At 32.1% G+C, this 25,373-nt stretch overlaps 1 protein-coding gene and 3 long non-coding RNA genes across 13 annotated transcripts in view; 1 reads left to right on the top strand and 3 right to left on the bottom strand.

The window, feature by feature from the left end:
- Nucleotides 1–25,373, top strand: part of LOC127710423 (FK506-binding protein 5-like) — a 48,208-nt gene that overhangs the window by 8,963 nt on the left and 13,872 nt on the right. For 3 of the 8 annotated variants that reach the window (XM_052216250.1, XM_052216247.1, XM_052216249.1), the window contains exon 6: nucleotides 204–452. In XM_052216250.1, coding sequence (XP_052072210.1) covers nucleotides 204–452 — 249 coding nt within the window. Of the gene's footprint in view, nucleotides 1–203; nucleotides 453–1,328; nucleotides 1,365–1,456; nucleotides 1,574–1,691; nucleotides 1,728–1,997; nucleotides 2,058–2,175; nucleotides 2,233–2,710; nucleotides 2,800–3,240; nucleotides 3,422–3,780; nucleotides 3,879–25,373 lie in introns of those variants that run through there. The other 5 variants (XR_007986182.1, XR_007986183.1, XM_052216253.1 and 2 more) reach the window with 5 other exon arrangements.
- Nucleotides 1–25,373, bottom strand: part of LOC127710425 (uncharacterized) — a 37,907-nt gene that overhangs the window by 6,793 nt on the left and 5,741 nt on the right. The gene's annotated exons all lie outside the window — the stretch shown is intronic.
- LOC127710424 (uncharacterized) lies at nucleotides 11,219–13,726 on the bottom strand. The gene is made up of 3 exons (XR_007986184.1): nucleotides 13,631–13,726; nucleotides 13,116–13,290; nucleotides 11,219–12,852 (listed from the first exon to the last, which is right to left on the bottom strand). It is a non-coding gene; the product is annotated as an uncharacterized LOC127710424 (long non-coding RNA).
- On the bottom strand, nucleotides 18,548–19,717 carry LOC127710427 (uncharacterized). The gene is made up of 3 exons (XR_007986190.1): nucleotides 19,562–19,717; nucleotides 19,130–19,153; nucleotides 18,548–18,566 (listed from the first exon to the last, which is right to left on the bottom strand). It is a non-coding gene; the product is annotated as an uncharacterized LOC127710427 (long non-coding RNA).

Below are 25,373 nucleotides of genomic sequence, written 5' to 3'. Positions count from 1 at the left end.
TTACTTTCTTAATGTTTCGCTGAGAAATAGACCTGTGATAAAAATGTCGATATAAAGTTGTATAGAGAATCTACAACTCAACAGGCTATTGCTCAGAAGTTCACTGTTATTATAGAAATTAATATTATAATTTGTTAATTGCTTATGTTGTTGATATCGAAGCTGTTTTCGTGTTTGATAATATTGCTGATGTTTTTAAACAGCAAATACTAAAGGTGAGAGCAGCGGGCAAAAAGACAGCACACAGAGGGCTGACACAACATCAGATGAGGATGAAGATAGTCAATACATGCATTACCAAGGAAACACTAAACACGAACACAGTGAGGATGATGATGATGACGAAGATAGCAGTGATCATAGGGATGTTCATGATGAGGAAGCTAAGGATGATAAGATTGATAACGATGATGTAGAAATAGAAAAAGAACAGAAACAGACAGATGGAGCAGGTAAAATAGATAGTATTATATTTATCTACCTTTCATTGCTAAACTCTATCGTTATTTCCAAGCAAATTTAGAATGGAAAAGGCGTATGCGTCAAAGAGTCAACAACCCGACCAAAGAGCAGAAAGCAGCCCAAGGCCAACTATGGGACTTCCCCAAAGTGAGAAAATACAGCACTGGGAAGCAAGCTTGCCCATTAAACAAAAATGTGTCCTAGTTCAGTGAAAAAGGGCGTCACATTAAACTCAAACAATGAACAAATTAAAAAAAAACAACATTCAAGACTAGCAAAAAACATAGACTCCTAACTTGGGACAGGCGCAAATATGCGGCGGGGTCAACGTGTTTTGTGAGATCTCAACCCTCCTCCTCAACCTCTAGCCAATGCAAATAGCAATACGCACAGTAAAAACTCAGTTAAAAAGAATTTCGAGTCGGATGTCCGAATAGGTAAAGGAAGAAACTAAGCAAAATAATACACTAATTAACAAAGGAATACTAGCAGTTACTGATACGCCAGCTTCAGATCTCAAGTTAAATGACTGAAAAATTAGAGTGAGGGTTAGGGTTTGAGTTAGGGTTATGTCTTCAACATATGACAATCAAGTACAATCCCCCCTTTTAGGGGTTTAGTAGAATACCATTCTTAAACATATGTGAAAAAGACAACCCGTAACATGCTAACACCTGGTTTGAGAATAAATGTGGCTATTACCGATGATGAAATTTAGTAAATGTTTTGACTAGTTTGTGATATCGAAAACCCTGGTGTAATAAATTTTCAGTTATACATAGATTTGTTTCGTTAAAATCAAATACGTTGTTACATACACGAGCGAATCGAATGCATTAGTTGGTCAACATTCGTTCTTTTTTCAGACACAGTATGTTTTGAAGAACAGGTTCGGGAGAAAGGTGTGTATATCAAATGTAATTCCTTATTATACTTTTCACCTTTACCTTCAAGTTATATATGTTATCAAACTATTCTACTTTACTTTCAACAGTGATTGAAATGCTGTGTGTGGAACCAATAAATGTGACACCTTCTTCAAAGCATACCTTTTCTCCAAAACAGAACAGTCCACCAGAGCCAATACTCCCAGCCCAAGGGAAGCCAAAAAGTAAGGATATATTTTTAATCTACTGTTTACGTGCATGCATTGCGTTTTGAATTGTATGTGATGGGTAGATAGCAATATAGAAAAAAAAAAAAAACATTTTCTGTTGGGTTTTTTTCAGGAAAAAGCTTGACACAGGTGTTTGAAGAACTGCAAAGTACGTATAATTTTAAAAGCTTATAAATTTTCAAACAATATATATACGATTATATGGTCAGAATGTAAAAGTTAAGAAAACCGAAATGTGCATAATCACATGATAAAGTGCAATCGTGTGGATAAATGGTACTGCTTAACATTTTCATGATTTATTGATTTAAGACATTCTAAATTACTATTTCTGCAATAAATTGGGTAAAACTGATAATTGATCATTGCATTTGCAAATGACGATTTCCGATAACTAATTTCCAAATTTTCTTTACAGAGTCACACAAATTACAGAAATTTCAAGAAAAGGAACAGTCCAACACATCCAAACCAATTGGTAAGTTAAACAAACAAGAGCATTTTGTACAAATTATGTAAGCAACTCATTTATTCGTTCTGTCAATATCTTATGATGATTTTAAAAATGAAATTATTAACAAATTATTTTTTTTTAGTTCCGCAGACCAAACACAGCCTTCGTAAAACAGAAAAGAAAAAATCTGTAAAGGAAGGTTTGTAATCTTATATTTTCCCTGTTAACTACTTATAGTTACTATTACTAAAGACTTTCAAGTTTACTAAAGGGAAATTAAGGTAATGATGACTTTAGAATTACAAAACCTTTGATTAAACATATAACACATGATTTTGTTGAAGGAATCGTGGCAAAACATGTTTAATTTAAGACATTTAAAAACAATTGTACTGTTAAAAAATGCCTTGGAATTGCCATACAGAACCATCTCAAGACAGAAAAAAAGAAAAACTGTACAGGATTGTTGGTCTTGATATAACTAGCCGTTATTTATTTGTTCCTTAAAGTTTTTTAAAATACGACCAAAAATGAACAATGAAACAAATAAGTTTGTAAACACGATCCAATATGAATGGAAATGTCGCACGAGGATCACAATTGTTAGCGGATTTTTACGTTAGTGCAATATAAGATAAGAAAAAATCAGTAAATGAATCATCATTATTGTTTGTCAGACACTATGATTGTTAAAGGCGAGAAATGGTTTACCCCAAGAAGAACACCATCTCAAACCAGTTCATCGAAGTCAAATTTAAACCTAAAGGTTTGTATGTTACATACCAATAAAAAACATATGACACATCCATCTATACTTCTAAAATAACAAGTTTCAATTTGATAGCGGGCATGACGTAATAAAGACGAATGAAAGAAATATACACGGGTCATAACCTTTACTTCATCTTTAGATAGGAGTTGACACTACTACATGTACTCATTGACCAAACAAATATATCTACAAATAGTTTCCAGTTATAGTAAGAAAATCAGGACGTATTCAAATAGATTAATTTTGAAAGCAGAGGAAATTGTGCACCTTACAATCAGCATGGCTCGATCAAATGTCAATACGAATACACACAACTAGGCTGAAAATAAAACGCAGGTTCTTTATGTCGCGGAAGTGATTTTTGTATATATTAATTTGATTTGCGTACAGTTGCTATCATACATGATCTTGATTCCCATTTTACTTTTATTTCAGGACATTTCACAGATGAACAATCAAAATACATTATAAAGTACAATAACAATTGCAATCCAACCTGGTCGTCAGCCGATTTTGTAATGCGAAACTTAAAAATGGCTGGTGAGCACTTGTACATTTGGATGGAGGACGAATTTTCAGTGCAGCAACTGAAAGATAAAGTGAAGAACTTGAAAAGGTATGTTTTATGCTAAAATGTAGAAGTATATGTGTGAAAGTAAACAATTGCTTCAATTTCATTTTTTTTACAGTTTTTAAATTTAATTCAATTACATACGTTATTGATAAATGTTATGGAATTGTAATTGTGTACTACATGTGTAACAATTTTCCGTAAAACAACTGAAAGAAAAAGTCAAACACTTGAAAAAGTATGTTTTATACTAAAATATAGAAATATATGTGTCAATATTATTTTGCTTCATTTGTATCTTTAACTGTTTTCAACATTAAATTCAATTGACTACATTATTGATAAATGTTATGCAATTTGTTTTATGTGTACTACATTTGTAACAATTTATAACTATTTTTCAGGGCAGAGGAAAAGAAGGAGAGGAGAAGTCCAAAATGTTGAGCGAAGATTTTACTCTCCGGCAAGACCATAGTGAAAATAAATCAGTTTTGTTAAAATATTTTGTAGTACATACTATTTTGCTTTTTTTTTGCGATGCCGCACTGTTTGTGTTGTACAATGGAAAATAGGGCAATGTGTGTTACCTTAAAACAGATGATGACAAAATATAGTCCAATATCTATGTTTGAAAAAATTACCTATATGTAAATATACTAGCTTTTTGGTTCTCAATTAATTCCGGGTCAAGAACATATTAAATTATACCTTACCTTATCTGCAAAGGGTAGATTACTACACGATACAATACATTGACGAACGAACCACACATTCTCTTAAAAAAAAACCTGAATGTGTTTCTGTTCTGTAAGAGTTACTTGCAATTTAATATCCAAAAAGGGTTTTTTTAACGACCTTGACAACCCTGGAAGGTTTTTCAATATCCGTTTCCCTATTATCGTTTTTATACTGCGGACCTTCCTTCTTCAATGTATGACGTTTGACACTCTTTCTCTTGCTTTTTCTGACGTAAATTCACCCCCCATCCATCTATCAATGCACAGCTTCCTCCTTTGCCTTTGTGTTAGCCCTATCACAGAAAGGAAGGAGGAGGTATTTACTATAATGTAAACATATAGATACAGCCTAATATTTCGACCCGATAAGGTCTTCCTCATAGAATATTGCGTTACAAACAAAGACACGAATATATAAATTACACATTCTACTATTTTATATTTCAAAACACACACTTTTATTTATAATATAAGAATGCACTTCGAAATATTTCTATTTTTTTTTTCAAAACATAACAACAATTTACAAATATACGAATAATAGTCATAGTATAACCACACAATAAAAGGCAAATTATTAAAAAACTCAAATATGGTAAACACTCAAAAGGTAAAATGGTAAAGGCTTAATATTTTGACCCCGTAAGTTCTTTGTCAAGGGATATATACAGTAGATATATACAGGCTTGCTTGGATTTTGATTAAAATATCAAGACAAATATAATCAAAACATGTCGGGCTGATAAAAACAATACAGTATGAACAAAGTATGATAAGAGTACTAATCTTCATAACAAACAAACCGACAATTCAATAACAAGCTATTCAACATATATAGTAACATAATACAGCAGTATGTAATAGTCTAGTCGGAAAAAAGTTATCGTGCGGAAAGCATTAGTCGTCCCGAAACTACGGAAACAACTCATTTTGAAGATTGAAAGAAACAATGCATCTGCACAAACAAGTCAATTTGAAGATTGTGCAATACTTTTCGGAAAGTGCGGCTGTACACTTCAGTGATACCAATAAGGTCCCGTCCTCTAGATCGCCTTTTTAGCTTTTCGGAACAGTTAAATATAAGAAACTATCTCTATTCGAATCCATTCTACACCTGTTTGAACATTGAAGTCAAAGGCACACTGTACTTAGCAATTTTTTGCGAAAAAAAGAAGTTCTGCCTAACCATAACTCTAACTCTAACCCCTATATATTCATACACCAGCCATATCTCAACCATAATATATCCTTCCATCTATGTCTATACCCCAAATTTGTCTATAAATCTAACCCAAATCCTATCCTAAAAAAAAACCCTAACGAAAACCCAAACCTTAACCCTAACCCAAACCCCAAATTTGTCAAAATCGTTATTTTGAAAGGCCTTACTTTATCTTGGAACGGGTAAGTCTAGGGGGGTAACCGATTGGATTTTCGTATTACATTTTTTCACGAACTTCTCAAAAATCACTAGATTTTGTCTCAGTTTTAAGAGATCCATTTCTAGGTATCTATCATAATATATAAAAGAGAAGTAATAAACACCAGAAAAAATGTATGCATGTTTTTATGTAGCAGATTCAACATGATAGAAATTTAAGAAGGATTGTACAGTTGCAATCAATAGGACACAGCTTTTGTTTATATTTGAAAGGTTGGTCTGGGTTCCTCCCAGACCTTGAAATATTTACAAATGCATTTTATTTACAGTATAGTCAACAAACATAACAGGTATCCTTCTCATCAAGGAGGGGTCCTTCACAGTAGGTCTCGGTTCTTTCCAACTCTTTCACAAATCGATTCGTGACCTTCAATGTTCTAAACTCCTCTTTCCTTCTCTTTCTATATGTTTCATAGCTACGCACTTTCACAACCCGGTTTAAGCTAAAACATTCAACACTTGGCAATTTAATGGATCCATGTATTTCTCTTTGTCTTATTTCAAGAGCAACGTTCACTTTTTCTATTTGTTTTCCCTCCATGATTTTCTAGTAAAATTGTATAAGATATTTTTCGTCGGCTGATATAATATCAAGCCTGAACTGAAAATCCCCAGGAAATTTCCAACTAGAGACAATATATTATACTCAAATTGCACAAAAATAGTGATGATGCAAGTCAATTTTCATTATAGACTAACACTTATCTAGTTATGACGCAATATCTTCGGACCTTTTAATTGCAAAATTGTACTAAATAGACGGAACATATGTCAAAAGAAATATATTTTAAAAGTTTACCAGCTGTTTAGTTATTTCAATGCACAATTGCAGTTGAATTGCACATTTAAACTCCAAATTGTAACAAGAACTCAGAGATTGTGCTCTTGCAATAAACTTATATTTTTTTCTTTTTTTTTTTGCAAAAATTGTGTAATTTTTTTTCGATCTTCCATCTGATTGACTGTCATAAGGTTGTTACTAAAATAATATTTAATAAAGGTTCGTTACATGTAGTAAGTTTTTTTCTTCAAAGTCATCAATTGTTCGATTGTAATTCTTAATTACTAGTTAGAATCTGGTCATCTGAAGCTTTTTAGATATATATCATTAAAGTCTTTTAGGCTAAATTGCTTTTTTGGCGGGAATCATAAAATTTCAGTAACTAGAGTTCCCAAATTTAATTTAATTTCAAAACAAGCTTTATGAAATTAGCTGCAATTTCATGATTTTCCAATACATACATACATACCTACATACATACATACATACATACATACATACATACATACATACATACATACATACATACATACATACATACATACATACATACATACATAAATACATACACTTGAAATTAAAAAATCGACACCAAAGGAGCAGTATTTTTGGACGAGCAAGCCAATGGTGAAGACCGCATGTCTTTATCTTTTGCAGTTTCGGAGTTGGGGTTATTGTCAGGGATAGGCTTCAATATCATACAAACGCTTCTTCAGTGAGGTCTGAAAGTGCGGCTGTACACTTCAGTGATTTTAATAAGGTCCCGTCCTCTAGATCGCCTTTTTAGCTTTTCGGAACAGTTAACTGTAAGAAACTATCTCTATTCAAATTCATTCTACATCTGTTTGAACATTGAAGTCAAAGGCACACTGTACTTAGCAATTTTTTGGGGAAAAAAGAAGTTCTGCCTAACCCTAACCCCTATATATACACCAGCCATATCACAACCAAAATATATCATTCCATCTATGGCTATATCCCAAATTTCTCTATAGACCTAACCCAAACACTAACCCTAACCCTAACCCTAACCCAAACAAAAACCTTAACCCTAAACCCCAAATTCGTTAAAATCGTTATTTTGAAGGCCTTACTTTATCTCTGAACGGGTAAGTCTAGGGGGGGTAACTGGTTGGATTTTCGTATTAAGTGTTTTCACGAACTTCTCACAAAACACAGTTTGGGAGGGATGGGGGGTCAGGTTAGGGTTTTTGGTACTTTTCAAAGTCGATCTTTTCAAAATCTCAGTATGATCCTATGCTCCGATCGGCTTGAAATTAAAAAATCGACTCAAAGGGGCAGTATTTTTGGACCGCATGTCTTTATCTTTTGTAGATTCGGAGTTGGAGTTAATGTCCGGGTTAGGCTTCACTCTCACACAAACGCTTCTTCAGTGAGGTCGGAAAGTGCGGCTGTAAACTTCAGTGATTTTAATAAGGTCCCGACCTCTAGATCGCCTTTTTAGCTTTTCGGAACAGTTAACTGTAAGAAACTATCTCTATTCGAATCCAATCTACATCTGTTTAAACATTGAAGTCAAAGGCACGCTGTACTTAGCAATTTTTTGGGGAAATAAGAAGTTCTGCCTAACCCTTACCTCTATATATACACCAGCCATATCACAACGATAATATATTATTCCATCTATTTCTATACCCCAAATTTGTCTAGACCTTACCCAAACACTTACCCTAACTCTAACCCTAACTCAAACAAAAACCGTAACCATAACCCAAACCCCAAATTCGCTAAAATCGTTATTTTGAAGGCCTTACTTTATCTTAAAACGGGTAGGTCTAGGGGTTAACCGATTGGATTTTCATATTAAGTTTTTTCAGGAACCTCTCACAAATCACAGTTTGGGAGGGGTGGGGGTTCAGGTTAGGGTTTTTGGTACTTTTCAAAGTCGATCTTTTCAAAATCTCAGTATGATTCTATGCTCCGATCGGCTTGAAATTAAAAAAATCGACTACGTTATGGGCAGTACATTTTGACAAGCAAGCCTATGGTGCAGACCGCAAGTTTTTATCTTTTGTAGTTTCGGAGTTGGAGTTTATGTCGGGGTTAGGCTTCACTCTCACACAAACGCTTCTTCAGTGAGGTCGGAAAGTGCGGCTGTACACTTCAGTGATTTTAATAAGATCCCGTCCTCTAGATCGCCTTTTTAGCTTTTCGGAACAGTTAACTGTAAGAAACTATCTCTATTCGAATCCATTCTACACCTGTTTGAACATTGAAGTCAAAGGAACACTGTACTTAGTAATTTTTTGGGGAAAAAAGAAGTTCTGCCTAACCCTATCCCCTATATATTCACCAGCCATATCACAACCATAATATATCATTCCATCTATGTCTATACCCCAAATTTGTCTATAAACCTAACCCAAACTCTAACCCTAACCCTAACCCTAACTTAAACCCATACCTTAACCCTAACCCAAATTCAAAATTCGTTAAAATCGTTATTTTGAAGGCTCTACTTTATCTTGGAATTTGTCATTTGAATGTGCTCCACTAAAATATTTGAGAAACGATAGCTACGCAAGTTTATTTTAAACGGGAGAAGGAAATATATGTCGGTAGGCTTTCTCTGTATTTTTGTTTTCAACTGAAAGGATATTTGATCGCTAAAACAAGGAAAACAAATCAAGACTAACCTGTTGTGCGTCTAACATACAAAGTGTGTCAAATCAAGTTATATATCTTGGATCAAGTGCTATGATATAATACAAACTAAGAATAAAGTCAATCTACTTTATTTCTAATTAGATCAAACAAATTGTAATCTTATAATCATTCTCATATTAAAGCATGCTAATAAAGAAAAAGATATCAATAGACTACATTTAATCATGAATAACAACATGCATGTAAGATGCCTCTTTGGAACTATATACATAAAATGTGAAATGAAATAAGTTGGAAAATATGTAGACCCTTATTGTCACAAAGTTCAATAAATTATGCACACAAAGAATGGAAGAAATCAATGTTTGGGGGAATCATAAAATTTCAGTAACTAGAGTTCCCAAATTTATTTTAATTTCAAAACAAGCTTTGTGAAATTAGCTGCAATTTCAAGATTTTCCAATACATACGTACATACATACATACATACATACGTACATACATACATACATATATATATACAAACATACATACATACATACATAAATACATACACTTGAAATTAAAAAATCGACACCAAAGGAGCAGTATTTTTGGACGAGCAAGCCTATGGTGAAGACCGCATGTCTTTATCTTTTGCAGTTTCGGAGTAGGGTTATTGTCGGGGATAGGCTTCACTCTCACACAAACGCTTCTGCAGTGAGGTCAGAAAGTGCTGCTGTACACTTCAGTGATATCAACGAGGTCCCGTCCTCTAGGTCACCTTTTTAGCTTTTTGGAACAGTTTATTGTAAGAAACTATCTCTATTCGAATCCATTCTACATCTGTTTGAACATTGAAGTCAAAGGCACACTGTACTTAGCAATTTTTTGGGGAAAAAAGTAGTTCTCCCTAATCCTAACCTCTATATATACACCAGCCAAATCACAACCATAATATATTATTCCATCTATTTCTATACCCCAAATTTGTCTATAGACATAACCCAAACACTAACCCTAAACCTAAACCTAACCCAAACAAAAACCTTAACCCTAACCCAAACCCCAAATTCGTTAAAATCGTTATTTTGAAGGCCTTACTTTATTTTGGAACGGGTAAGTCTAGGGGGGTAACCGATTGGATTTTCGTATTAATTTTTTTCATGAACTTCTCACAAATCACAGTTTGGGAGAGGTGGGGGGTCAGGTTAGGGTTTTTGTTACTTTTCAAAGTCCATCTTTTCAAAATCTCAGTATGATCCTATGCTCCGATCGGCTTGAAATTAAAAAATCGACCCCGTTAGGTGATACCAATAAGTGATACCAATAAGTTTCCGTCCTCTAGATCGCTTTTTTAGCTTTTCGGAACAGTAAACTGTAAGAAACTATCTCTATTCGAATCCATTCTACACCTGTTTGAACATTGAAGTCAAAGGCATACTGTACTTAGGAATGTTTTGGGAAAAACAAGAAGTTCTGCCTAACCCTAACCCTAATACTCACCCCTATATATTCATACATCAGCCATATCACAACCATAATATATCATTCCATTTATGTCTATACCTCAAATTTGTATACAGACCTAACCCAAACACTAAACCTAACCCTAAACCTAACCCAAACCGAAACCCTAACCCAAACCAAAAATTCGTTAAAATCGTTATTTTGAAGGCCTTACTTTATCTTGGAACGGGTACGTCCAGAGGGGTAATCGAATGGATTTTTGTATTAAGTATTTTCTAGAACTTCTCACAAATCTCAGTTTGGAAGGGGTGGGGGTCAGGTCAGGGTTTTTGTTACTTTTCAAAGTCAATCTTTTCAAAATCTCAGTATGATCCTATGCTCCGATCGCCTTGAAATTATAAAATCGACCCCGAAAGGATAGTACTTTTTGACGAACAAGCCTATAGTGAGGACCGCAAGTTTTTATCTTTTGTAGTTTCGGAGTTGGGGTTAATGTCAGGGTTAGGCTTCACTCTTTTCAAAGTCAATCTTTTCCAAATCTCAACATGATCCTGTGCTCCGATCGGATTGAAATTAAAAATTCAACCCCAAAGGGGCAGTATTTTTGGACCGCATGTTTTTATCTTTTGTAGTTTCGGAGTTGTTGTTAATGTCGGGGTTAGGCTTTACTCTCACACAAACGCTTCTTCAGTGAGGTCGGAAAGTACGGCTGTACACTTCAGTGATTTTAATAGGGTCCCGTCCTCTAGATCGCCTTTTTAGCTTTTCGGAACAATTAACTGTAAGAACTATCTCTATTCGAATCCATTCTACACCTGTTTGAACATTGAAGTCAAAGGCAAACTGTACTTAGCAATTTTTTTGGGAAAAAAGAAGTTCTGCCTAACCCTATCCCCTATATATACACCAGCCATATCACACCATAATATATCATTCCATCTATGTCTATACCCCAAATTTGTCTATAAACCTAACCCAAACCCTAACCCTAACCCTAACTTAAACCCATACCTTAACCCTTACCCAAATTCAATTTCGTTAAAATCGTTATTTTGAAGGCTTTACTTTATCTTGGAATTTGTCATTTGAATGTGCTCCACTAAAATATTTGAGAAACGATAGCTACGCAAGTTTATTTTAAACGGGAGGAGGAAATATATGTCGGTAGGCTTTCTCTGTATTTTTGTTTTCAACTGAAAGGATATTTGATCGCTAAAACAAGGAAAACAAATCAAGACTGACCTGTTGTGCGTCTAACATACAAAGTGTGTCAAATCAAGTTATATATCTTGGATCAAGTGCTATAATATAATACAGACTAAGAATAAAGTCAATCTACTTTATTTCTAATTAGATCAAAAAAATTGTAATCTTATAATCATTCTCATATTAAAGCATGCTAATAAAGAAAAAGAGATCAATAGACTACATTTAATCATGAATAACAACATGCATGTAAGATGCCTCTTTGGAACTATATACATGAAATGTGAAATGAAATAAGTTGGAAAATATGTAGACCCTCATTGTCACAAAGTTCAATAAATTATGCACACAAAGAATGGAAGAAATCAAAGTTAAAATGTAACACTGTCAAACAGACAGGCATCATGATTTTCTTAATTCGTGATAGTAGAAAATCATATATTTAACACCCATACCTTAACCCTTACCCAAATTCAATTTCGTTAAAATCGTTATTTTGAAGGCTTTACTTTATCTTGGAATTAGTCATTTGAATGTGCTCCACTAAAATATTTGAGAAACGATAGCTACGCAAGTTTATTTTAAACGGGAGGAGGAAATATATGTCGGTAGGCTTTCTCTGTATTTTTGTTTTCAACTGAAAGGATATTTGATCGCTAAAACAAGGAAAACAAATCAAGACTGACCTGTTGTGCGTCTAACATACAAAGTGTGTCAAATCAAGTTATATATCTTGGATCAAGTGCTATAATATAATACAGACTAAGAATAAAGTCAATCTACTTTATTTCTAATTAGATAAAAAAAATTGTAATCTTATAATCATTCTCATATTAAAGCATGCTAATAAAGAAAAAGAGATCAATAGACTACATTTAATCATGAATAACAACATGCATGTAAGATGCCTCTTTGGAACTATATACATGAAATGTGAAATGAAATAAGTTGGAAAATATGTAGACCCTCATTGTCACAAAGTTCAATAAATTATGCACACAAAGAATGGAAGAAATCAAAGTTAAAATGTAACACTGTCAAACAGACAGGCATCATGATTTTCTTAATTCGTGATAGTAGAAAATCATATATTTAACAAAACTATTGACTGTCACAATGTTAAAATCTGTATGGCCAGCTGGATATCCTGGGACATCATGGCCGTTCTTCTGGCGTTAATTGCTTACAAGTCAATGTGTGTAAACCATCTTACAGGGAAGGCTTCAATGGCTTCCTGAAAAAAAATATAAATTGATGATAAAGAAATTGAATAAAATGTGTGTTATATTGAATAATTTAAGAAATAATCCTAAAATCTAGAAATGTTTTCGTTTATGTCACACAACAGTGTATGCCATTTTCAAACTGAAATGCAATAAACTCAAATGCTTAAATGAAATAGAATGTAAACGACCACAGATGTCGAACACTGAACATTTGAACCAAGTATAAAGAAGACTACATTGAAAATATTTTACAGTATTACAGTATACTGACTTTTTCAGGTTTTTCACCTTGTCCCTTAGTTGGGACAAGGTGAATTCTTCCTCCTTGAAGACTCCTTGTTGAACCCCTTTGGACATCATTGTTCTCAAGGCAGTTTCGTTTACTGTCCAATTCAACATGACACCGAAAGACCCCACGAATTTAGTCTGTTCTTTATTGAAACAAACTGAAATAAGATGCAGATGAAAAGGTGTAATATTCACCGTAATAATTTTTTTACATTATTTTGAAGTGCTGTGCTTAATGTACATGTGTTACAATTTACAGAAATGTGAAACCATTAAATAATTTCCGATACCAATAGATGAATTCTCCGGAAATTAAAGTTTAAATTATATGTAAAACAATATTTTATTCAAATCAGTGAGAATATTTTAAGACCCTGTGGAAAAAATCCTTCTGTTCTCGCAAAAAAAAGAATAAAGAATGGATAGGTAACATATTATTATGAAATGTTGAACCGTGGAAGATAAGCGTTTACAAGGAATATTGTTTAAAGTCCTTACCTTTACTGTTTGCATGAGCCGATGCTGAAAAAACAAAACGTGCAAAATCTTACAACCTGAGTATGGAAAAAACATATCTAGTTAATTTGAAACCGCAGAACTACTGTAAGAAAGTTCAAGCCCGTTAAACTACACCTTTGTCCCTGTTGTAATTCTCTTTATGTACACACTTCATTAGAAGGGATTTAATTGATTACATCAACACAAATACTTTGTGACATCTTCTTGTATAGTTAGTTAAGGAAAAAATCCCATTTGGATGTCAGACATTAGAGAAGAAATGCCAAATATCGTCACAAGGAAAATATGTACATTTGTACATATTGCATCGTGAAAGTTTATGTGTATCAGTTTCAATAGCCTCTTTTAAAGAAGTCATACTTTTCCAGTAAATTTGGTAACACGTGTACGCGTATAACTGTTGAATATTCTCCATTTAATCTTATGTTTACTGATAGAACAAAACAATATCAAATTTAATATAAAATCAATATTCATTTTGAAACTTAAATTGATCGTCTGATGTTTATATACATCATTTCAAATGATTATGGTAGAGAAGTAGTGTCGATATTTGCTACATTATTTAAACAACACTTTAATTAGAGCTTTAAATACAATGTAGAAAAAAAAACTTACCAGATGGGTTTAGTTCAACTTTAACTAAAATATACAAGAATTGTGATGTATGATATTAAAAACAAAACCAAAAACTCTAAACACAAGGAAATAATTGACATTTATACATATACTGTAAACCAACTTATATTCGCGGATACTTTATTTCGCGTTTAGCTCTTTCTAACCGAATTCGCAGCGATTTAATTTCGCGATTTTCAAATTTACTAAATGTAATTAGACAAGGAAAGATCCAAGTTTTAAATTTTCACGACGATTTATATTCGCGTTTTTTTACTTCTCTCGAAATTCGCGAAAATAAATCGTTTGCGAAAATCAGTTGGTTTACAGTAACATCCCGAAAGTGTACTCAGACTCTTCATTAAAAAAGTCATACATTCTAGTATTTTGGTAACACACGTACGCGTATAGCTGTTGAATATACTCCAATAATTTTTATTTTTCCTGCTAGCACACAACAGTGTCAAATTAAAATGATATTAAATACTTCCATGCGCAACATATAGTTGATCATCTGATGTTTAAAAATATCATTACAAATGATTCTGATAGAGTAGTACTGTCAAGGTTTGCTACTTCTTTAAATCATATTTTGATTTAACCTTTGAACACAATCGGGAAAAAAACCCGCCAGATGACGCTGTCGCTCACCTTGGCCTTAAATATACAAGAACCAGCATGTCAGATGAAATGAATGAAACGAAAGACTCCGAACACCAGGAAATTATATATATTGATACATAGTACATCCAGGAATATATATGTATTCGTTGACATAGTCTCTACTTAAACAATATAAGTTTCTCAGTAATTAAGTAACACCCTTATAACGGTTGAATATTCTCCCATAAATCTTAAATTTACTGTTTGCACACAGCAATGCAAATTGGCTTCATATTCAATACTGGCATATTCATGTACATATACAATTCTGCATTTTGCAGTTGCATATTTGTTTATAACGTCGTATAGATAAACTTACTACTGTTTCCCTTCAGTTCTTTCGAGGCTGCAGTTAGAACATTTGACACTATAATATAAAGAAATAAAATGCTTTGTCAGAAAAACAAGTAGCATTCAAAACTATGTAAAGTTGAACCAATTAGATATAATAAGTTATAGGTGGCTCATATGAAAATTGCATGTTGTATTTCAGAAAGCATGAAATGCTATTCAAATGATATGTTCGCCTCATTTTTACATTCTAAAGTCAAAGAATTGGGAAGCACTTGAAAAACGCACGAGTTCAGGCATCGGTTCATCGATGTATTCATGTGCCATTATCCACTCTGTTTACAATCAATAAAAAATTATGAACATAAATGTTATCTAATTGAAATGTTTTTTACAGGCAGACCATCAGTAGGTAAGAATAGAAGTCAGAGAAAATATTAACTTCATTAAATGTATCTTCTTATGTTAAAATACATCTTTACTAATGATTTCTGGATTTTGATAGAGTAGATCCGTCGATGTTTGCTGTTTTGTTAACATCGAACTTTAATTTGAGCTTTTAATACAATCTGAAAAAAAACTTACCAGATGGCTGTTGTATAACTTGACCTGAAATATACAACAATGCGGATGTCAAATATAATGGATAAAATGGAAAAAAAAACGGATACAAGGAATCTTGTTCAATAATTTAGTAACACGCGTGTAACCGTGGAATATTATACTGTAAATCTGTTTTCGACTGTTAGCACACAACAGTGTAAACATACATTTACAATCAATATTCCATATCTAAATTGATCGTTTGATCTTTATAGCATCATAACAAATAATTTTGATAGAATTGTACTGTCAATCTTTGCTACTTCTTTTTAAATAGCAGTGTAATTTCAGCTTTAAATCCAATCAGAAAAAACTTACCAGATGGCTCTAGTTCAACTTGACCTGAAATATACAAGAATTTGGATGTCAGATATAATGGATCAAACAAACAATTCTAAACACAAGGAAATTATTCACATTTATACATCCTACATACTGAGAGTTTATATGTATCAGTTCACGTAGCCTCTTCATTAAATAAAATGCTTCGCTGGGCGCAGCTTGATACGACCGCAGAGGTCTAACCCTGAACAATTGGGGCAAGTATGGACACAACATTCAAGCTTGATACAGCTCTGAATTTGGATTGTGATTAAATATTTGACACAGCATAGGTTTCTGACACAGAAAGAATGTGGTCTAAGAACTTCAATTTTTTTAATTTACCTATTATGGTCCAATGTCCAAAATCAAAATACATGGTTAGATTCAGCATATCAAAGAACCCCATATATTCAATTTTTGTTGAAATCAAACAAATTTTAATTTTGGACCCCAACTTGGACAAACTTGAAAACTGGTCCCATAATCAAAAATCTAAACACATGTTTAGATTCAGCATATCAAAGTACCCCAAGAATTCAATTTTTGCTAAAATCAAACTAAGTTTAATTTTGGACCCTTTGGACCTTAATGTAGACCAATTTAAAAAACGGGACCCAAAATTAAAAATCTAAATACACGGTTAGATTTGGCATATCAAAGAACCCCAATAATTAAATTTTTGATGAAATCAAACAAAGTTTAATTTTGGACCCTTTTGACCTCAATATGAACCAATTTGATAGCGGGCCCACAAATAAAAAATCTAAATACATGGTAAGATTCAGCATATCAAAGAACCCCATATATTCAATTTTTGTTGAAATCAAATAAAGTTTAATTTTGGACCCAAATTTAGACCAACTTGAAAACTGGGCCAAAAATCTAAAATCTAAATACATGTTTAGATTCAGCAAATCAAAGAACCCCATATATTCAATTTTTGTTGAAATCAAACAAAGTTTAATTTTGGACCTTAATGTAGACCAATTTGAAAACTGGACCCAAAATTAAAAATCTAAATACACGGTTAGATTCGGCATAACAAATAAATAAATGTGGTCAAAGATTTTACAAATCTAATGCGCCATACTGGTCTTCCTTTATAAATATGCATTTCTTTAAACATAATTTAAAAGCAGTGTAAGGGAAGTAACCAAAACGTTGTATTTGGATTACCTCCCTTACACTGTTTTAAATTATCTTAATTGTTCATTAACCATTACTTTATACATAATTTAAAAGCAGTGTAAGGGAGATAATTTCAATGATGTATTTGATTTATCTCCCTTACACTGCTTTAAATTATGTTTTGTACTAAAGTATTTGTCCATTAATGAGGACAACCTTGTTTTTCCCCCTTTTTTGCCCCTAATTCTTAAACGGTTTGAGCAATAACCCCCCAAAGCAAATCCTAACCATCCCTTTGTGGTAAGGAAACTTGTAGTATAATTTCAGAGAGATCCATACACCGTTCCACAGTTATTGTCTGGAAACTAGAAAATGCTTATTTTTGGCCCTTTTTTGGCCCCTAATTCCTTAACTGTTGGTACCATAACCCCCAAAATCAATCCCAACCTTCCTTTTGTAGTATTGAACCTTATGGTAAAATTTCATAGAGATCCATTCACTTAAACTAAAGTTAGAGTGCGAAAACTAATGCGTCTTCGGACGACGACGCCGGACCACGACGACGACGCCAACGTCATACCAATATACGACCACAAAAATTTTTTTGCGGTCGTATAAAAAGTCATACTTCCAGTATTTTGGTGACACGCATAAGCGTATAGCTGTTGAATAGTCTCCCATCAATCTTATTTCTACTGTTAACAAACAACAATGTCAAATTACATCAAAATTCAATACTTCAATTTAAAACTTAAATTGATCGTCTGATGTTTATAAACATCAATACAAATGATTCTGATAGAATAGTACTGTCAAGGTTCGCTACCTCTTTAAAATCACACTTTAATTTGAGCTTTTAAGACCATTGGAAAAAATAACTCACCAGATGGCTGTCGTTCACCTTTGCCTAAAATATACAAGAACTTGCATGTCAGATAAAATGAATGAAACAAATATTCCGAAAACAAGGAAATTATAGAGATTGATACATGGTACATTAAGAAAGTATATGTGTATCAGTTAACGTAGTCTCTACTTTAACAAAATTACTTTTCTCAGTAATTAAGTAACACCCAAATAACGGTTGAATATACGCCCATAAATTCTAATTTTACTGTTAGCATACAGCCATGCAAATTTGCATTCATATTCAATACTGCCATACTCATTCACATTTACCAGCGAGGGAATATATTTTGCACTTGCATATGTGTTTATAACAAAATATGGATAAACTTACTGCTTTTTCTTTTCAGTACTTTGGAGGCTGTAGTTAGAACATCTGACACTATAATATAAAAAATAGAATGCTATGTCAGAGAAAAAGTAGAAATCAAAATTATATAAAGTTGTAATAAATTCGATACAATATGTTATAAGTGGCTCATATGAAAATCGACTGTTGTATTTAAGACAGCATACTTTTTATATTTTGATAAAATGGAACTGTCATTGTTTGCTGTTTTGTGAACAACACACTTTAATTTGACCTTTAAATACAATCTGAAAAAAAATACCTAATGCCTGTAGTTCAACTTTACCTGAAATGTACAACAATGCGGATGTCAGATGTAATGGATTACACGAAAAAATCCGAACACAAGGACAGTTTTTTCAGTAGTTTAGTAACACGCGTGGAATATTCTCCTGTAAATCATATTTTTACTGTAAGCACACAACAATGTCAAAATGCATTAAAAATCAATATTCCATATTTGAATTGATCTATTGATCTTTATATACATCATTACCAATAATTTTGATGGAATAGTACTGTCAATGTTTGCTATTTTTTTTAATTACTATGTAATTATGTAAATACAGCTTTAAATACTATCAGGGAAAACTTACCAGATGGCTGTATTTCAACTTTACCTGAAATGTACAATTATTTGGATGTCAGATATAATGGATCAAACCAGAAATTCCGAACAGAAGGAAATCATTTACATTGATACATATTACAGTCCGAAACTTTATGTGTATCACTGTATGTAGCCTCTTCATTCAAAAAGTCATATTGTATCAGTATTTTGGTAACACGCCTCCGCGTATAGCTGTTGAATATTCTGCAATCAATCTTATATTTACTGTTAGCACACACCAATGTCAAATTACATTTAAATTAAAAACATACTTCCATATGAAACTTAAATTGATCGACTGATGTTTATAAACATCATTACAAATAATTCTGATAGAATAGTTATGTCAAGGTTTGCTACTTCTTTAAAAGTACACTTTAATTTGAGCTTTCAAGACCATTAGAAAAAAATAACTCACCAGTTGGCTGTCGTTCACCTTGGCCTAAAATATACAAGAACTTGCATGTCAGATAAAATAAATGAAACGAAAGATTCCGAACACTAGGAACTTATATAGATTGATACATGGTACATTCAGAAAGTATATGTGTATCAGTTAACATAGTCTCTATTTAAACATTATTATTTTTCTCAGTTATTTAGTAATATGTATATATTGGTTGAATATTCTCCCATAAATTCCAATTTTACTGTTAGCATACAGCCATGCAAATCTTGTTTATATCGAGATATGGATAAACTTACTACTTTTTCTTTTCAGTACTTTGGAGGCTGCAGTTAGGAGATCTGACACTATAATTTAAAAAATAGAATGCTATGTCAGAGAAAAAGTAGCTATCAAAATTATACAAAGTTATAACCAATTTGATAAAATATGTTATAGGTGGTTCATATGAAAATTGCATTGTGTATATTTTCAGAATTAAATGTAATCAAATGATTTGTTCGTCGCATTTTTACATTCTGAAGTCAAAAAATTAAAAAGCACGTGAAAAGTACACGAGTTCAGGCATCGGTTTTTCGTTGTATTCATGTGCAATTATCCACTCTGTTAACAATCAATCACAAGGTTTAGACATAAATGTTATCTGATTAAAATGTTTTTTCTCATGCATAAATGGGTATGCATGGAAGTCAGACAATAGGTAAACTTTATTCAAATTATCTTCTAACACATCTTTACAAATGATTTTTATTTTATTTTGATAGAATAGAACTATCGATGTTTGCTGTTTTGTTAACATCACACTTTAATTTGAGCCTTTAAAACAATCTAAATAAAAGACTTACCAGATGGCTGTTGTTCAGCTTGACCTGAAATATACAACATTGCAGATGTCAGATGTAATGCATTAAACGAAAAAAAAAAAAAAAAAAAAAACGAACACAAGGAAACTTTTTCAGTAATTTTCATGAAGATATATTTGTATCAGGTAACGTATTCTGTACTGAAAATAACTACCTTTTCAGTAATTTAGTAACACTCTTAAAACGGTGAAATATTCTCCCATAATTCTTATTTCTAACGTTTATATAGATATATGGATAAACTTACTACTTTTTCTTTTCTGTAGTCCGGAGCCGGAAGCTACTGACTCAAACCCTGAAATATGAAAATAAGAAAGCTAAGCAGAGAAAAAGTAGCAATCAAAAAATGTGTAACCTTGTTTCCAATCAGATACCATATGTTACAGGTGGCTTATATCAAAATTGCATAATGTATTTTAGACCGCATTAAATGTTATTCAAATAATGTGGTTGCCTCAGTTTTTACACTCTGAAGTCATAGATTGAAAAAGTGCATGAGCTTTGAATACAATCGGAATAACACTTACCTGGAATTGAACTTGCTAGTAAAAATTGGCCTAAAATGTATAAAAAATTTGATGTAACATGTAACGAAGGAATACAACATACAGGACACAAGTAAAATATACTTTTATTCACATGAAATTAAGAAAGTTCAAGTATAACAGTTTATGTTAGGGAGAAAATGAAAGAATAACATACATTATTTAGAAGTGTATAAACAAGATTTATCTAACATAATTGGTAGGTTTCATTTGGTGGAATTTTTTCTACTATTTAGGACTTTTGATAGCATGTTTGCTTCAGTAGGCAGGGTTTCCCACATGCCTTTCCCAATGTGTTGGTTCGATACTGATGAATTAAAAACAAAGCTACAATTTGTTGCTCAAAAAAGAAAAGTAATAATTTGCATTTATTTACATATTTTAATCTACTTACTTAGCATGTAATGCATCAGACTTCTCTCATTTTCTGCAACATCTAAAAGTATTTCAGTTAATAAAATGGGTGAATGTGTCAAAGACAAAAAGCACAAAACTGTCCAAAGCCACCAATGAACCCTCAGCATAATGAAAATCAAAAGTAAACAGAGTCTGCTGGTAAACTTGCAAATTGAAATCAAGACATAGACGACCACTTTTGTAAGTTTTGAGGTGATAAAGATATCGAGAAACATAGGAAATTAAACTAACCCTAACCACAAATATAAGAAATTTATAATGCTAAGCAGAAAAAAATGTAGCAATTAAAACTATGTAAAGCTGTTACCAATTGTATATCTCATGTTATAGGTGGCTCATCTTAAAATTGCATATTGTATTTTAGACATCATTAAATGTTATTCAATAAAAGTGGTCGCCTCACTTTAACAATCTGAAGTAGAAAAATGAAAAAGCCTTGAATAGTGCAAGGAAATTTGAATACAAATCTGAATATAACTTACCAGAAACGGAACTTCCTGTTGAAAAGAAAAGAAAAAAATATATATAATATGTAGAATTCTATAAAAAAGAAATTTATCTTACATACTTACTAATGCCTGTTCCAAGTCAGGAATATGCCAGTTGTTATCCATTCGTTTGATGTAATGAGTTTTTGATTTTTTCCATTTGATTAGGGACCTTTCGTTTTGAATTTTTCTTGGAGTTCGGTATTTTTGTGATTTTACTTTTTGGTAGCTAAAGTTAGTTCCGACGGGAAATAAATATTGTGACATATAGAAAATTTCATACGTATTTCGTGTACAAAACATGAAGGAAATTTATTATAGTCAGTAACATTAACACGTACCTATCGGACATAAAACTATGAAAAATTTAAATGATTTCCTTTTTTTTACACAAAATTCAAACGGAAATGATAACTGCTGTAACAAATATATTTTCGTCGCTATTTGTGTAAATATAAATGAAACTAAAGAAAATTTTATAAAAGCATTTTTCAAATGTGTCAATGTTTATCAAAACTATCATTCAAATTTATAATGTTTTTCATTCTTCAAAATAACTAAGCGAACAATTGAAATGAAAGACTGTTAAGCTTTCTTTGCCTGATTGCTATACGTATTATACACCATGTCTCTGTTTATAGAAATCAAATTAAAATGAAAACACCTTACTCTTATTTTTTTTTGTTTTGACCAAAAACGAGACCTGCAAACAAAACCATGAAACAATTATCAAAGATATCAAAATCTCCACACACATCTAATGATGAAGTGTTGTCACTGTCAACTAAAAAATCATGGTACAATGATGCATAAACAGGTACAAAAAAGATCAATTCTTTTGATTTTGTTTGGACTCAGTATTGTCTGCTATGACATTTAACATATTTGCGACATTCATACACCCTCAAAGCACTTTTGTTTTAAATGGTGTAAAGTATCTTGAATATTAATGTTAATCCATCATTTCTTTTGAAAGGTTTGCACCAAGTGGTTGCTATTGCGGTAGTTTTTTTTTACTTCTTATCTGAGAAAGGCTTTTGTGTGTTTGGTAATTTTTTTATAACCCATATTGTAGGACTATAAATTCGTATGCTGTAATTCTGATGCTTTAAAAAGACATAATACTAATCTATCAAGCAGTACATAATACAGACTTTTATTCAAGGTTCTGAAATTTGTGATGAAGAAGTGGAATCGTCAGTATATATGTATTTGTAGCTGTAAAATGTACTTACTTGCTTGATAAATTTCTACAAGTTAGTAAATGAATGTTTAGAATAACATAATAAAACATTTCAGACGGCTCTTACAAATTATTGCAATTTTCAATTAATGCGGAAGCAATTTACCATAAAGGTAAGAAAAATGTGACAAATATTAATCGATAAGATATTTTGATGTCTGAAATAGAAATTGCCCAACCCTGATCAGTCTAATCTTCTTTCCTTTTATTTCTTTTCATATTTTTTTTTATGTCTGTTTTTTCATTCACATTGTTTTTCATGTTTTCTTGACCATATGTGGACTACTGATGTTCAAATGTAACTGTTAATTATCAATGAAATGCACAAATGTAAGGCAATGAAATTTGACAACCATTTTAATTTGCCATCTTCATTGATATACATCTATACCGAATCAGTTTACCTATTTCTTTTGGAAATGTCAAAGGCAATAATTTTTGCTTTTACTTTCATGACTAATATCATAATTATCCATTTTGGCTATGTCCAAAGCCACCCTTATCGGACATACTCCTTTAGTCGCAAGTATTATTCTTCATATTATTCTTCATCTAAATATTAGAAAATTGTAAATGAAGATACATTTACTACCTCGCATTTTGGTTAACATTTCTTACCTGGCAACTCCGGCTCTTCATTTTCTGAAGAACAAGAAAATTGTATTATTGCTCAACCATTATGTTCAAAAACTTCGGACATGTATTAACAGTTCACGACAGATTTCCCTTATTCTTTGCCGTTAAGCATTGATACAAAAGATGAATCAGATGTCTATTACAAATGAGTTGAATTCTTTCTCTGATTTCGCAATTATTTAACACATTGGCGTGCTTGTCATTTTACTTTCCAACTTGGTAAAAGTTAAAAATCAAAACATCACCGATGCCAATGATGATAAAATGGAAGCATAACTAAATACTTGAACTATTGACCAATTAAGAATCCTTACCATCTATATTATCTGATGTCTTCTTTTCTCCATCTACCAATGAATAATTTTGCATTTACTATATTGATTGTTTATGACATGAAACTTTTACAGTTAAATACGACAGAATTAATTACAGTAGTTATATGAAAGCCTAAAGTACGGAATAACAAATGGAACAAAAATGCCATTTGAAGGTACCAGAAAAGTCATTCTCCTCGAATGTCAACTCTTACAAAATTGAAAGTTTCGTTGAGCTCACTGTAAAAATCATATGTTTGCAATGTACACTATTAAAAATTTGTAAGATCCTTTCTGAAAGGAGGAGGTACTGTCAGGCCACCAGTATGAACTACACAACATGTTAGATTTCGAAGATTTATTTGAAATTGGTTTGTCAACTTTTTCCAATCATATTGGATATTTTGATATAGGTCATTAAGACGTCATAAATGTAAACCTTTATTTTCCTACAGGTTGTGAATTCTTATTAGTCACGTCATGTTTGAAAATATATTGAATGTACATAATCGTGCATAACACTGTTACACGTTAAAACCTATAAAAAAATGTACAAAATAAAGACAACAGTGGTATACCGCTGTTTACTAGTCATATTTCGATTCAGTGAAAAAGAATCTGGGTAACCAACTTAAACCGAGGGAAACACATCAACTACAAAAGGAGAACAAACAATGCTATGAAATGAGCATGTTTGAATACGTTTAAGAATTCATGACGTTACAGACTGCAGCATGCTCAACCATTATGTTCAAAAACTTCGGGCAATTTGTACAATGAAACCATAAAACTCTTGGTACACTTTCATCTGATGTAAATGAATTGGTACTTAAAACAATGTATTAACAGTTCTCGACAGATTCCCTTTATTTTTTACCATTAAGCATTTATACAAAAGATCAATCAGATATATGTTGTGATAACACATATATACATCTATACCAAAGGAGTTAGATTCTTTCTCTGATTAGGTTATGTAGTTTTTCAACTCTATTTCTTGATCATCAGTGATTGATTTATGTGTTAAAATGACTGGACAATTCTGATATCTACACAATATTTCGCAATTATTTGACATGAGAGTGCTTTTCTTTTTACTTTTCAACTTGGTAAAACTTTATATTCAAAACATCACTGATGTCATTGATGATAAAATGGAAACATAACTTGGTACTTGAACTGTTGACCAATTAAGAGTCCTTACCTTCACTATCGTATGCTGAAATCTCTCCTTGATCTATCAATGAATATTTTTGCATTTAGTATACTGTTTGTTCCCGACATTAATTGTTACAGTTCAATACGAAAGAATAAATAA

This window comes from Mytilus californianus, unplaced genomic scaffold (genome assembly GCF_021869535.1).
Source record: "Mytilus californianus isolate M0D057914Y unplaced genomic scaffold, xbMytCali1.0.p SCAF_79, whole genome shotgun sequence".
NCBI classification, from domain to species: Eukaryota; Metazoa; Mollusca; class Bivalvia; order Mytilida; family Mytilidae; genus Mytilus; species Mytilus californianus.
Note: the sequence above shows the minus strand (reverse complement) of the source record. Positions and strands in the feature narration are given on the sequence as shown.